Source organism: Gymnogyps californianus, chromosome Z, assembly GCF_018139145.2.
Source record: "Gymnogyps californianus isolate 813 chromosome Z, ASM1813914v2, whole genome shotgun sequence".
Lineage (NCBI taxonomy): Eukaryota > Metazoa > Chordata > Aves > Accipitriformes > Cathartidae > Gymnogyps > Gymnogyps californianus.
Genome location: NC_059500.1, coordinates 10,927,183 through 10,940,630, shown reverse-complemented (window position 1 = coordinate 10,940,630; position 13,448 = coordinate 10,927,183). Strand labels below are relative to the sequence as shown.

At 44.6% G+C, this 13,448-nt stretch overlaps 1 protein-coding gene across 1 annotated transcript; it reads left to right on the top strand.

Moving 5' to 3' along the window:
• Nucleotides 1-2,898: 2,898 nt before the first annotated feature.
• Nucleotides 2,899-9,347, top strand: GNG10 (G protein subunit gamma 10; the record flags this gene model as incomplete). Its single annotated transcript, XM_050912816.1, has 3 exons — nucleotides 2,899-3,042; nucleotides 6,588-6,719; nucleotides 8,456-9,347. Coding segments are annotated over 2 exons (270 nt in total), but the record flags the coding sequence as incomplete, so codon positions are not given.
• Between the last annotated feature and the right edge of the window lie 4,101 nt (nucleotides 9,348-13,448).

Here is a 13,448-nt window from a genome sequence, read left to right as displayed (position 1 = left end):
GTTAAAAAGGGCAATTTTGATGCCTTATGTAAATAAAAGTTTATATAATATACATACTGAATTTGTTTTAAATTCTAAATCTAAAGTATTCTTTATCTTTTCTGATCAGATCTCAGAGTATTTAGAATAAACAATGCACAACAGCACACTGTGATTCCCTCTGTAATTCAGCCCAGGTCAGAGTTCCCATGGTTTGCTGGTAAAGGGATCCTGTTACCATATTTCTATTGAGGAATTTTACTGGGGAAGGGGCAGGGGGGGAGCATAGCCAGATCGGGCTTCTCCTGTCGCTTATCACATCTGTAAAAGCAAGTTCCTCAGAAGTGTTTCTGCTGAGAATGGTGCTAAATTAGCTGGCTTCTGTGGAGATTGGTTCTGGGAGAGAAGCCCTTGAACTTGCTACTCGTGCCAAAGCCCATAATAGCTAAAAGTTTTGAAATCCTTATTAATTTTTGAAGCAAGACGTTTCTGATTCTGCAAAGGTGACCTGTCCTCATTCTTTGAGGAAGAGTTTCTGTTCTCTATGCCTCTTTTGCTAGTTTAGCTTTCACTAGTTCTTGGAATGTCGTCTCAGTTTTCTGTTGAAAATAATACACATTCAAAAGCAGGTTAAAAGTGTTATGCTAAATGGCTAACTTCTGTATGCATTAGTGAGATTGAAGAGGGACTGCTAGATTTGTCCTTCATCTCCGCTGCATGTAGCATAGCTATAAATTTAATTCACTTTGTATTTAATGGTCAATTCAAATCTAAAACTTGTTAAAGAAGGTATTTAGAATAAGCTGTGCTTGCTTTCATGAAGTAATCTTAGGGATGCTGTAGTAGTGTGGCAGGGCCACTGCAAAGATGTTAAAGAAGTGAGAGACCTTCACAGCTTGGGTGTATTGCTCCTTCATCCCCCGAAAGAGTCAGCCTCCTGCAGGAGTGGAAGGGGGAAGATTAAGTTGCTGTGATAGAAACAAAGGGAGTAACAGTAAGCACAAGTAAAATGGTGTTGATTATTAGGTAAGACAGTTATATCTGGGAAAGAACCAGGCAAGTGCATGCAATAGGATCTAAACCTGTGGCCACAGTTTCACAGGCCAACAGCTCTGCTGCTCTTGCCCCTGTGCCTCATCTTGCTCCATCCTTTCCCTCCCAAGCCAAGTATTTGGGTTATACAAATAAGCAGTCAAAACGCAGATCTGTTTTCCCTTTTTGCCTAGGTTAGTTCTGATAAAGATTAATTTTCTGACCTGACACTACAGCAGGAAATTGGTGTAATGGTGGGGCAGTCCCTGGGGAGGACAGAACTGTGTCTTTCAGCGGCAACGGTGTCTTGTCTCTGTGGAACTGTGGCCTGATATGGAGTGAGTGGAGAAGAGAAAGTCAGCAGGTATTGTACAACCTGCTGGAAATGAGCTCTGCAGGCTCAACTTGGAGTTCCCTCTTTTCCTGACATATGAGCCCTTTGAAAATAACCAGACGCAGGCATAAATGCATGGGATGCTGCAGTCACATCGCTGTGATGAAGGATAGAAAAAACTCATGTGTCTCCACAAAGCTGTCAGCGTTGCAGTGACACCTCATTAGCTGAGCCTACTGAGCATTTCTAGCCTAACATCTCATTGTAGTTCTAAATGTCTGTCTTCTGGGCATGAATTTTCAGGCTCTATGTTATCTTGAAATAAAGTTGACAAAGCAATTATATACGTAAGAAAAAAAAAGCAGGAATTAGACTGCTGAGACTTGCAATACTATACCTGGTAAAGCCAGTGTAAATTGAGATGACTTCAGAGAGGAGTGTTTGCATGAACAAGTATTGCTGGTACTGGGTAGTGGTGAGACCTTTGTGTGGAAAAGCGTGGCAAGGTAATAGAATCTTGGAGAAGAACCACTTTACCTCCTATCAACTTTTTTCGAAGAACTGTGTCTGTTTTGTAGCATGTTTGTACTTTCAAATATATAGTGTATAGAAGGTGAAACATACCTTTCACTCAATATCCAAAAGGTATTCAGAGCCAGGCCCTTTCACACTCAGCGCAATTTTCCATGACCATGCTAAGGCTTTGACTGAGGCTCAAGCATGCCCATGGCTGGTTGTCCCTATGTTCAGACCCATCATCTGAGGCTATGAGCTTCATCCCGCCAACTTTTTAGCAGGCCAGCAAACTCTGATGGCTAGCAAACCCCCATCAAAAAGTGAAGTGACTTATTTACGGTCACTAGTGAAATGGTGATGAACAGTGCTGGGGGGATGCAGCAAAGCTGGCAGCAGCTGCTGTGCAGTTTGAGCCTACCAGCTGCCTGTGGGCACAGTGGGCTTTTTGTTAAATCTTTGCAGGACGTTTAGAACTCCCCTTCTGCTTTTTCCTTTTTTTCATCTCCCCCCCCCCCCCCTTTTTTCCCCCTTCTTTTTTCCCCTCTTTTTTCCTTTTTTCCCTTTTTTCTCCCTTTTTTCCTTTCCCCCCCTTTTCCCCTCTTTTTCCCCTTTTCCCTCCCTTTTTTCCTTTTTTCCTCTTTTTCCTTTTCCTTTTTCTCCCTTTTTTCTCCCTTTTTTCCTTTTCCCTCTTTTTCCCCTTTTCTCCTTTTTCCCTCTTTTTCCCCTTTTCTCCTCTTCCCCCCTCCTTTCCCCCCCTTCCCCCCCCCCTTTTTTTGCCTTTTCTTCCCCTTTTTTCCCCCTTCTTGTCCTACTTTGACCACAAGGTTTTCTGCCTCCAAAGCAGCTTGAGCCCTCAGCCGGGGCCGTTGCAAGGCGCTGCCGGCGGTAGCGCCGGGACTCGGCCGGCGGGGCGGTGCCGGGGCGGTGCCGGGGCGGTGCCGGGGCGGTGCCGGGGCGGTGCCGGGGCGGCTGAGGGCGGAGCGGCCCCGGCCCCTCCCCGGGCGGCTCCGCGGCGGCGGAGGCAGCCGCTCCGCTCCGCGCCGCGCCGCGCCCAGCGGAGCCGCGCTGCCCGCCTGCCTACGTTCTCTCCGCGGCGTCGGCATGTCGTCGGGGGCAGCCTGAGCACCATGCAGCGGCTGGTGGAGCAGCTGAAGCTGGAGGCGGCCGTGGAGAGGATCAAGGTGAGCCGGGGCGCGGGGTGCCGGCCCCCCCGGGGCGGGAGACGGGGGTTGCCTCTCCCCGGGCGGGGGAGACGAGCTGCTCCTGCCATTTCTTCCTCGTTTGTCCGCGTCGCCCGCCCTGGGAGCGAGTCGGGAGGAGGGGGCGAGGGGTGCGTGTGCCCCGGGAGGGGGGGGGGAGAGGGGGGGGGTGGGCTCCGAGCCCCGGCTCCCGGCCCCGCGGGCGCGGTGGAGTAAGTGCTGTTCCTTGGTGGAAGGAGCTGTGATGAATAATGCAGAAGCACCGCATTAATTCTGCACAAGCAAGCATGATAATCAGGAGTAGTTCCTCGCAGCTGAGCCAGCCGCCTTCCCCCCCGGTTCTGAGCGCTGGCGGGATTTGCAAGGAGAGGCGGTGTATTTTTGTACCCGCTGACACGCTTGGGGAAAGCAGGCGATTTTCTACGCATGCATGAACCTTCTCCTGCTTGCAGATTTCCAGACAAAGACAGGCTAGTGAGGCGGTCCTGTCATCTGCCAGCTCCTAAGGTTTGGTTTTGGGTTGGGTTTGGTTTTTTTTTTTTTGCTATGGCAGCCCGGATTTGCCCATGCAGACCTGTCCAAGGCAGCTCTTGATTCCCAGCAGGTGGGGGGGTCCACACCTGGTTTGCAAAAACGAGTCTTTCCAGCCACGTAGGCTGTGATGACGGTCAAATTAATTTGTGTCCTGCACTTTCCTCTTCTCTCATTGCCTCCATGCATTCGCCATTTTTCTCTGGCCAGTCACAAAACACCAGCTTCTCAGTCTGACAACAGTGCCAGTATGTTGAGCTGCAGGAACTTAGCTAATAGATGTAAAAATAATGTAGAATATCTTTTTGCACTATTCCTGTTCTTGGCTGGTGAAACTTTGAAGTGCCCATTGCAAGGTGAAACTGTGATGGCTTTTGGACATCATCCCGATCAATTCATTACTGGTACTAAATTTTATTAGTGAATACTGAATTGGCAGATGTTTGATTCACTAGAAGTGACTGTAGTTTATCACTGCAGTGATGTGTGGGAATCTGTGAGAAACAGCACAATGCAGAGTGGAAATGTAGGCTCTTGTGGCAAGAGGGATTTTGTCTAAGGCAGAAATGATTGACCAAACATTTCTGTTGCCTTATACCACCAGCAATAGCCTGGATCCCTGTTCCTGCTCATTTTGAGGCATATACCCCCTCCTCACTTTTTTTTTGGGGGGGGTGGGGAGGGGGTATAAAAAATGTAATGTGTAGTTTCTTGGGGTTTACTTTGTGGCGGTAACATATTCTGGAGCTGGACTTCTCAAGGCTACATATTTATTATGGGTTTGCTTGTACTGCAGGGAGGCTTGGTCTTGATGAGACCTCAGTCTTATCTTTCTTGCAGCATTGTGCACAGCAGTCTCTTTCCGGGTCTGCTGTTCTAGGAACCTGTTCATGTCTTTTTCACAAGTGAAATGATGCATAATTAAAAATATGTCTCATAGAAAGTGTCATCTGGGTTTCTTGACACGCAGTGTAAAAACAGTAAGGAATATATTCAGCTGGTGAAAAACCACTTGGATCAGTTTTAGCAGACACTGAGATAGGAGAAAACATTGTTTTGGCTACTTTGAATAGACAATGTGTTTTCAGACGGAAGCTGGATATGAAAGGATTTTTAAAAATACATCCCATACTACAAAGTTCCAATGGTGATTTTGTTTACCCTGCCAGCTAAAAAAGCAGACAGGAACAATATATTCACAGAAAGAGGAAACCAAGTAGGAAAGAAGTACCCACACACATCTTGCACGCAGGAGGCTGCCGCAGGGAGTGTGTTTGTCCTGTGATGAAATAGCGGCAGAAGCCCTTGTACGTTCTGTGTGAACTGGAGGAGGGTAGAATGTTACAGGGGCATAGGTAGGGCTAAGAGTAGGCAGATCTGTCCTAGAACAACAGTTTGCTGTCATACAGATAATTCTCACATAGATGCCAAAATTCAGGTTTTTATCTTTCCAGGAGCACCAGGATATACATAGCTCAGTACGTGTTGCAGAGTTTGGCAGCAAAGTGGAAGGAGACGCACTGAGGAACTGTGCGTGCTCATAGGGCAAGCCATGCCCTGAATGACTCTCTGCTCGTTTTCCCAGGAAAAAGCTCCACGCAGCCTTGGCCTGATCAGCGTTGGCAAGTGGCACCTCTGCCTGATTAGCCATGTGGTGCATAGTCGGGTACCAGCAAGGGGTCGGCACTGTGGTGAAGGCAAGGGTGCTATGCTGCAGGGGGTCCGAGGGGCTGGGCAGGGTGGGAGACCTTTGCAGCCTCCAGAAAGAGGTCCTCCTCAAGGAAGCGAGGAATGACAAAGCCTACTGACTAGCAGGGATCCTTGCTGCGGATGCTTCTCCCCGTAGTCCGCTCAAGAGAACCTGGGAGGCTGTGGGAAAATGCCTCCTTTAACAACTCCCTGAAATGCTGACAGCTGCTGGGTAAATTCAGGCAGTTACCAGGATGAGTATCCTGGAGGAGAGTTGGGAGGTGGTGAACAGGACAGCAGCGAAACAACAAACGAAAGCATGCGCTAGGCCAGATTTCCCACGCACTTCCAGATGCTGTTAGATGGGATGGCCCAGAACCAAAATCCCATCGGGGCTCCTGGGTGGCCCCTTCAGTCAGGAGGCTGGGAAGCGTGGATGGTCCTGTTGTGATGGGCTATTGTCTCGTCCCTTTGCTCGCAACTCTGCAAACTTGTGTAGGAAGAAAAATCAGTGTTTCAGGAGTCCTGTAATGAAGGCAGAGGTGAGGTCAGAGAGGAACTTGTATTCCCACCAATATGCTCGCTATTTCCTTTTATAAAAAAATGTAGCAGACAGTATGGATTTTGACAGTTCCCTGCAGCTGTTACCAATGCGTGTCTGAGAAACTGGGAATTCCCCTACGTTTTCCTTCAAAAACACAGGCACACGACTGACTTGCCATCCACAGGGAGAGCAGGGGAGTTCAGTGCTGGAGGCATCTTGCCTTTGGGTTCCTGGGCTTGTTCTGCAGCTCTGGACTGTCCTCTTTGGGGGCCACAGCGTGGATTTGAAGCTCTCACTTCACTGCCAGGGGACTGGCAATTTGGACTTAAAAGCTTTTCATCCTCATCTTTTTGCTTTCATTCCCTGTTATGCTCTGTGTTGCTTAACAGTTTGGCAATGAAAATCCTTTTTATAAATTATCTGAGGATATAAGAGTTCAAATATAAACCTGAAAACAGTACAGTAGATTGGAAAATATTGTGGTCATGGCCCTGTGCATTTTAAGGAGGACAAATTCCATCCACTTCCACCTCAGTCCTCTGCGCTCCTCTGGCTCATCACTGGCATAGTATTTCATGCGTGTTTCATCGAACCTTTGTAAATGTGTGTCTGTGCTGATTTACTTGGTTTTTAGACTTCAAGAGCTGACTTGGCTGCTCTCCAGCTCTGTTTGATAATGGTTCTTCAAGAGGAAATGCCTAATAGATACTTGGGAATGAATTAGTTTCCTCTCTGGATTTGTTTTTCTTTTTCCTTTACACAGGTCTCTCAGGCAGCTGCAGAACTCCAGCAGTACTGTATGCAAAATGCCTGCAAAGATGCCTTGCTTGTTGGGGTTCCTGCAGGGAGCAATCCCTTTCGAGAACCCCGATCCTGTGCTCTACTCTGAAATCAGGTAATAAAGTCACAGACACAATGACAACCTCAAGCCCTACGAGGGACAAGGGCACATGGTGATAGTTGTTTGAATGTCAAGTTCTAGGTAGCAAAGTGTTCATCACTTCCCTGCTGGCTCTACAAGTTGTTTTCTGTTTCTTTTAGGTGTGGCAATTGAAGCATGTCTCTTTCCTACAGCTCTTTCTAGAGGTGTTTTGTTTATGAGTTGTTTTTTTGTTTGGTTGGTCGGTTTTTGTTTTTGAGCAGCTCTAGGGTCAGCAGCAGCATCCAAAATAATAAAAACTGTCTGTGACACATGGCTGGGTTTGACACATCCAGACATAAAAACCAGTCACGTACCCAGCTTGAAGAAGTAAGACAAAGCCATGGCAGTTGCATGTGTTCTGATGACTGGCTCACAGCTTAAGCAAGAACCTTGTTAATATACGTTTTGTCTTCAACATCATATTGCAGTTCTTTTGGCTGTGTCTGTCCTTAGGCTTTCTGTTGTTACTGTTGGTACAGCACCAAAAGCGGTGGAAGCAGAGAGGAGCTGAGGCAGTCTGTAATCACATCCTTCGTAACCTTTTTCAGCACAGGTTTAAAGGATGAGATACTCCCTGAGCTCTGTCTGCCTTAGTGCTCTGCGTGGCTTGTACCTGCATAACACCTGCAGGGTGGGTGGGTGACTGTCCAGCATTTGCAAATCTTTGGGATCCATTTCCATGATTTCCACTCTTGTCTCTCCCATCTGTCACACAGATATCAGTGATTGCAGCAGGAGGAAGAAAGGCCATGTGTGCTAGCGGTCTTGGGCAGGATCACACCATAACTTTTGTTGGAAAATCTTATTTCTTCTGCATGACAAACAAACATGGGAGCAGGATATTCAGAAGGGGTTACTCTCCTTTAAAAGAAAAAATAAAAATAGTTCCTGCTAAAGAGCTGAAAAAACTAGAGACAGAGGAAGAACCACTGAATTCTGTTCTTTCTTTGAGAGTGCTATCAAAGTGAAAATGAATGTTTTCTTTAAGGGCAGAATTTAAACTAGAACATAAAGTCCTTGTAAAATCTTCCCCTTCCCGGTGCCAGGATTCCTGAGCTTGCAAGTTGTGCTTGTGCCTCATCAATAGCGTGGTTTTGATTGTTGCTACATAGGTTTGACAAAACAGGATTGAACTTGAAGAGAACAACTGAGCATGAGATGCTCTTCTAGAAAACCTTGGGGAGGGGAAGCACAAGCAGAAGATTTTCTCAATTTAGGTGCTACCCTTAATTCTTCCTGTGAATAAGATAAAATTGATAGTGACTGTTGCATGCGTTCTTCTGTATTGAAGCAGCCTTTCTGCTTTATCTTTTTTGTGTCTCTGTGCATGTATGTATGCGTTTCTAGGATTCAAGTGTGATTGCATCATCCAGACAGGATACAAAATATTTTCTCAAATCAGTTTGATGGTTAATTTATGATACTTTTAGAAATGTATAGCTCAGCTCAAGATGTCATTTAGTCATCTTTTGCTGGTAGGTCAATTATCTAGTTTATTATTATTTAGTTATCTTAGGATCATAAAAAATGAGAGCAAAGTTGAAAAGCCAATTAACAAATTTTATAATATTCAAGGATGCCAACATCCAACAAAGGAAAGTGGTTATTCAGTTTTTCTCAGTGCAAAGGAGCTTTTGTGTTATAATTTGTAAGAGAAATGTATCAGCTTAGGAAGACAGCATTTAATAAATCTTTTTTTCCTCTTATAGGGAAGGTCATCGGAGAGTTGCCTTCAAGCATGACATGAATAACAACTGCCTTTCCTTCACAAGAAAAGTCTTTCTCTGTGTCCTAACTTTTGTGTGGCTAAACCAATGTCCTAGATATTTATCTGTTTGTTCTTGTGTATGCGTACTTCACTATCTTTTGCTAATGTTCTTAAAGTTTTTTAATGTAACTCTTATTCTTTTCATAATCGTCGTCATTGTTACTACACTCTGCTAACTATACAAATATTACTTGAGCAGTTTACATTTTAGAGAAGCAAAATGCATGAATTTTTACCAGATTACTTACTCCTACCTTGGTAAACTGTTACACCGGAATGATAGCAAAAACTATTTGTATTTTCCAAAATAAAACATCCAAAAAGTGAATTGTTAAAGTATAGAACTAAATGCTGTTAGTACTGAAGTAATGTTCTCAGGGGGAATTTTGCTTCCATTAGCAAGACCTGGAACCAACTACAGTTTTTTTTCAAGTGCATCTAAGTCTATAAATGACACATATTAGAAACTGTTGGACACGATGTGTAGCACAGGCTTGATTCCTAAGGCATGTTTCTTACAAAACTTCTAATCTGTAATACCTCTCCTAATTTGTATTTGTAAAGGTACTGCCGTGGTGGAATTTCCTTGACATGTTTAAAATGTGACCAAACCGACACTAAAAATCCATGAACACCCAAAGACAGTTGCATGCATAATTGTCAAGGTTTGCAATACACAAAACTTACTAAAATGTGCTTGGTCATTTGCCTTCAGTTTTTGATAGAGCACTTTTACAAGGACAACTAACTTTTTTAATAGGTTTTTAATTTTGTCTACTTTCTATTGTTTGTATTAATCTTTTAGAAATTTGGAAATAAAATTCCTTTCCCTACTGGCTTTGAATTCATTGTTTAATTGTAACAAAGAGCAGATATTGTAATGAAGAGGATACTTTGATTTTGCAGTGGGAGGGGAGGCCTCAAGCTATTTGGCTTTTTGGGAAGAGAAAGTTGCTGTTGGATTTTTAGAAAATTTATCTTATTAATAGAAAGATCCTATTTATAGCTATTTACCATTTTTGTGGTAAATAGTAACAATGTTATCAGGCTCACTTTATACATTTTGAAACCGTAAGGAAGAACTTTGCAATCTGAGTATTTAATTTTCATTAATGTTAGCTGAAATGGGGCAATGAGTGTCCTCCAGGCAGTTCAGTCTTTGTCAAAAGATTTTCGTGCTCGCTGTCCTGCAGGAAGACACTGAAATAAGAGTCATAATACTGCCCATATGTGTTGTGCCTCTAAATACAGAAGAGAACGTCCTTCCTGAAGAGCTTTTCTTCGCTCTGGCTTCCTTTCATTGTAGGCTATTTGAATATGGCAGTTTTTCTTTTAGTACTCAACACATGCACACACTGCGGAAGTCTAGAGGAAGCATGGTTATTCTTACTTGCACAGAGGTGATCAGAGGCTCAGATTGAGGTCAAAATGCTCAAGTCGGGGAGGGAGCGAGAGGGATGAGAGTATGCATCAAATGCCTTTGAACAGCCAGCATCTGGCTGCTGGCCACTCCCTCCCAGGCAAGCCCTTCATATTTCTTTTACCTCCTGCAATAAAACCTCCCCCCGTCCCCACACCTGTTTCTCTCCCCAGGCCCTCCCTGCTGCTTAGCGTCCTCACTTGGAGCTTGGCTTCTGGAGTGGCTGCTGAGCTGGCATAAGGAGCTGCCAAATTATAGTATGCGGGAGAGAGCAGCCGCTGCTAGCCAGCCAGGCAACTGCTGTTGTCTCTTGGCTGCCCTGCCCAGCTCCGCGTGGTATCTTTCAGCTGGAGCACCACAGTCACCACGCGTCGGAGGAGCAGCACTGTGAGCATACTGCAGGTCCTGACTGCATCCACGTCTTGCACCAGCAGCGGATAGAAAGACCGGTGCAGCAGTTGTGAGATGGATTGGGAGTGCTCCACCCCGGTGTACCTGTGAGCGTGGTGGTTATTCTGCAGTCTCACGGGAGGAAAACACAGATTCCAGGCTCTTCAGAGGAGTGTGCTTGCTGCACCCCTTTGCTCTCAGGGCAGCGTGCAGCTGAGCTGCTGGGTACAAGCAGGGAGAGGGATGACAGCAATGCCACCTCTGCCCTCCCAAGGCACGGTCTGTGACAAAAGTTGGGTGTCAGAACGAGCTCCAGAACAGGGTTGGTTGGCGTTGAGGCTCTTGGGTTCCTGTGCGGAGTCAGTTTTATAAAGCATGCCACTGCCCGTTATTTTGTGTTGGCTGAATGAAGCAGCTTACATCTTAGCAGCTCAGCTTTTGCAGGTCCCCTTTTTTGAGGTAACCAGGGAACCTGACAAATAAGCCTGGGCAGCTGCCTGTTGCTGTAGGCAGCAGAACAGGGTGTCTCTTACCTGCCCAGTCAACAGGACAATGTCTCGTCTCCAGCTGCCAGTGTACCTGGGTTTGCACTGCTTTGCTGAACTGAACACTGGGGTGGCTTAGACAGGGACAGGCATTGCATTTTGCTGCCGCTGCTCTAATGGGTGTAATCTGCAGTGGGGTGGAGAACTGTGGACGTCTTAGCTTCCTTTACCAAAGACTGTCCAAGAGGGCTGTCTGCTGAGGTCTCAACTCTCCACACACTGCACAGAGGCCTTCGTACCAGTCTCATGGCAGCAGGTCCTGCAGGATGCCCACAATAAGGCAAATTAAATGAGTGGACACATCTGTATGCTAAGTGCCTCACATGAGGCACAAGGCCCCCTTTTCTCACTGTCATCTCTCACAGTCCATCAGCAAGGCTCTTCTCCATCTACAGGTGCCACCTGCCTGGTCACTAAGCAGTTTACAAATTTGATCCAAGAACTGAGTGTCCCTAACCGCTGATGGAGGAGTGATGATTAGGTTTTGTACTGCATCTTTTTGTCTGAGAATTAGTTGCTTCCTAATTCTTCTTAGTTATAGAAGAATAACTAAGTAATTGGGGGGGGGGGAAGTGCATCTTTATAGTGCAATAGTAATTTTCGTCCACATTAAACAGATGGGAGGAGGGGGAGAATGTCATCTGCGATAAATTTGTCAATGTGTACATATCTGTGAGAGACTGAGAGTCATAAACAAATACAGTAAAAAACAACTGGTCATTGCAAGCCCTTTTCCTTATTTTCCACTACGTTCCCAGGAACTAACTGTACACTGACATTTTTTCTACCTAATGGAAACTTCATCAGACAGGGCTTGAATTTTCTTTACTTATTTAATGTAGGCAACATGCCTTTGTTTTCAAAGTGATCTACAGATTATCTGAGCTAATCTTCCATGACTGTTCATGTGAAAGTTCTGGTGTCAACCTTTGCCTGTGGGAAAGGAGGACGTAAATACATAGCTTGGCAGTGGCAGCTATAATTTTCTCCACTGTGGTAATCTGTGACTGAGACTGTGTAGAGCTGCACTCTTAAAAGAACAGATTCTTGGGCCTGGCAATTTGGGAGACAGTTCTGAAAAACAGAGCAAAACCCATGATGCAAAGAGATGGAAAATGGTTAGGTCAAGTGACCGCAAAAATGGGCCAGAAATAGTAAGCAAATTGCAATTTTTATTTAAGTCTTTCTCTTATTCTGGGCAAAAGCTGGCTTGTTTGCAATTCTACTAAAAGTCTTTTTATGTTACACTTGAAAGGTGTTTTCTAAAGTCTTGCAAACAATTTAGATACAAATAATTCGGGGATATTACTGTGAACTAAAATTGCTATTAGTGCTGTCATCATAGCTTTTAGGAATTCTCAGCTAAAAATCAGCACTCCATTTTCTCTGAGAGACCAAAGCTTTCTCCCCTAAGTGCTGGTTTTATTTATCCAAATAGTGAATATGCGCTTAATGAAGGCTCAATGTCAAGAAAGTATTTTACTGCAAGTATAAACCATAAACTTGGTGAGTTTTCTTCTTTTTTTTTTTTTTCTTTCTGTTATTGCATCAAACTTAAAAATATTTGTGAGTTTGAAAACTGAATCATCTCAGCTGAAGGCCATTCAACAGACACTGACATTCTGGACCTGGCAGACATGCCTGTGTAAACCATGTGTGCATTCCTGCAGCAGAATGGAGTTACTGTCTACCATTGCTCCCACACATATTTCCAGTTTCGTTGCCAAATCTTTTGATGGAAAGTGAGGGTTCGGGTACTATTCTATCCTCTCTCTTCTGTAGCTTGCAATTGAGATGCCTTTTTTTTTTTTTTAAAATCTTACCCGTTCCAGCCACAGCCTACAATATCTGGCACTGCCTCCCAGATGGGTCTCATCTCCCTACTTGCCGGTGCACTGTAGCAGGCTGAAAAATGTGGATGCCAACAAATGGCCTCCACCAGATTATGCAGAGAGCTAGGGTCACAGCTTAGTTCTCTGAATCAAATCTATCAGAATCCTAAATTTCAACGTATCTTTCATATGTTGTCCATAAAACAACAAGGTTGTTTCTGTGGCTTGATTATGATTAAAGGCAGTTCAGGAACTCATCACATGGTTTCTAAAGGAGCTGTCGGAAGGAAAGAAGTGGAACTGAGCCCAAGGGACAAATACAAAGGGTCACAGCTGTAAGTGCAAGAAAGCTCTAAGACTTTATGAGCAGCCTTGGGATTCTGGCAGATCTAGTCCATCTTTAAGTTTGGAAAGCTGCATGCTCAGAGAGCAAACAGAGGTGCCTTGAAAACTCTGTGAGCTTCAGTGTCTGTTTTTTTTAATTCGTATTTTATTTTTTGTATAAAGAGTAATAAAGTACCTTTATATCACCCATGAGAACAAACAGAGAAGCAGTAATTCTCCAGGTTCAAGGAACTAGTTTGTTTAGCAAAATTTAAAAAACATACAAAAGAATCCTGAATTAGTAAGGATTCCCAAACCCTAATTTCTCTCTAAAAATGAACAAAAAGATGAATTTAATCTATTTCCCTTCAAAGAGTTTAAGAATTTAAAAAAGTATGTGTAGTAGGCAAATCACCATTCCAT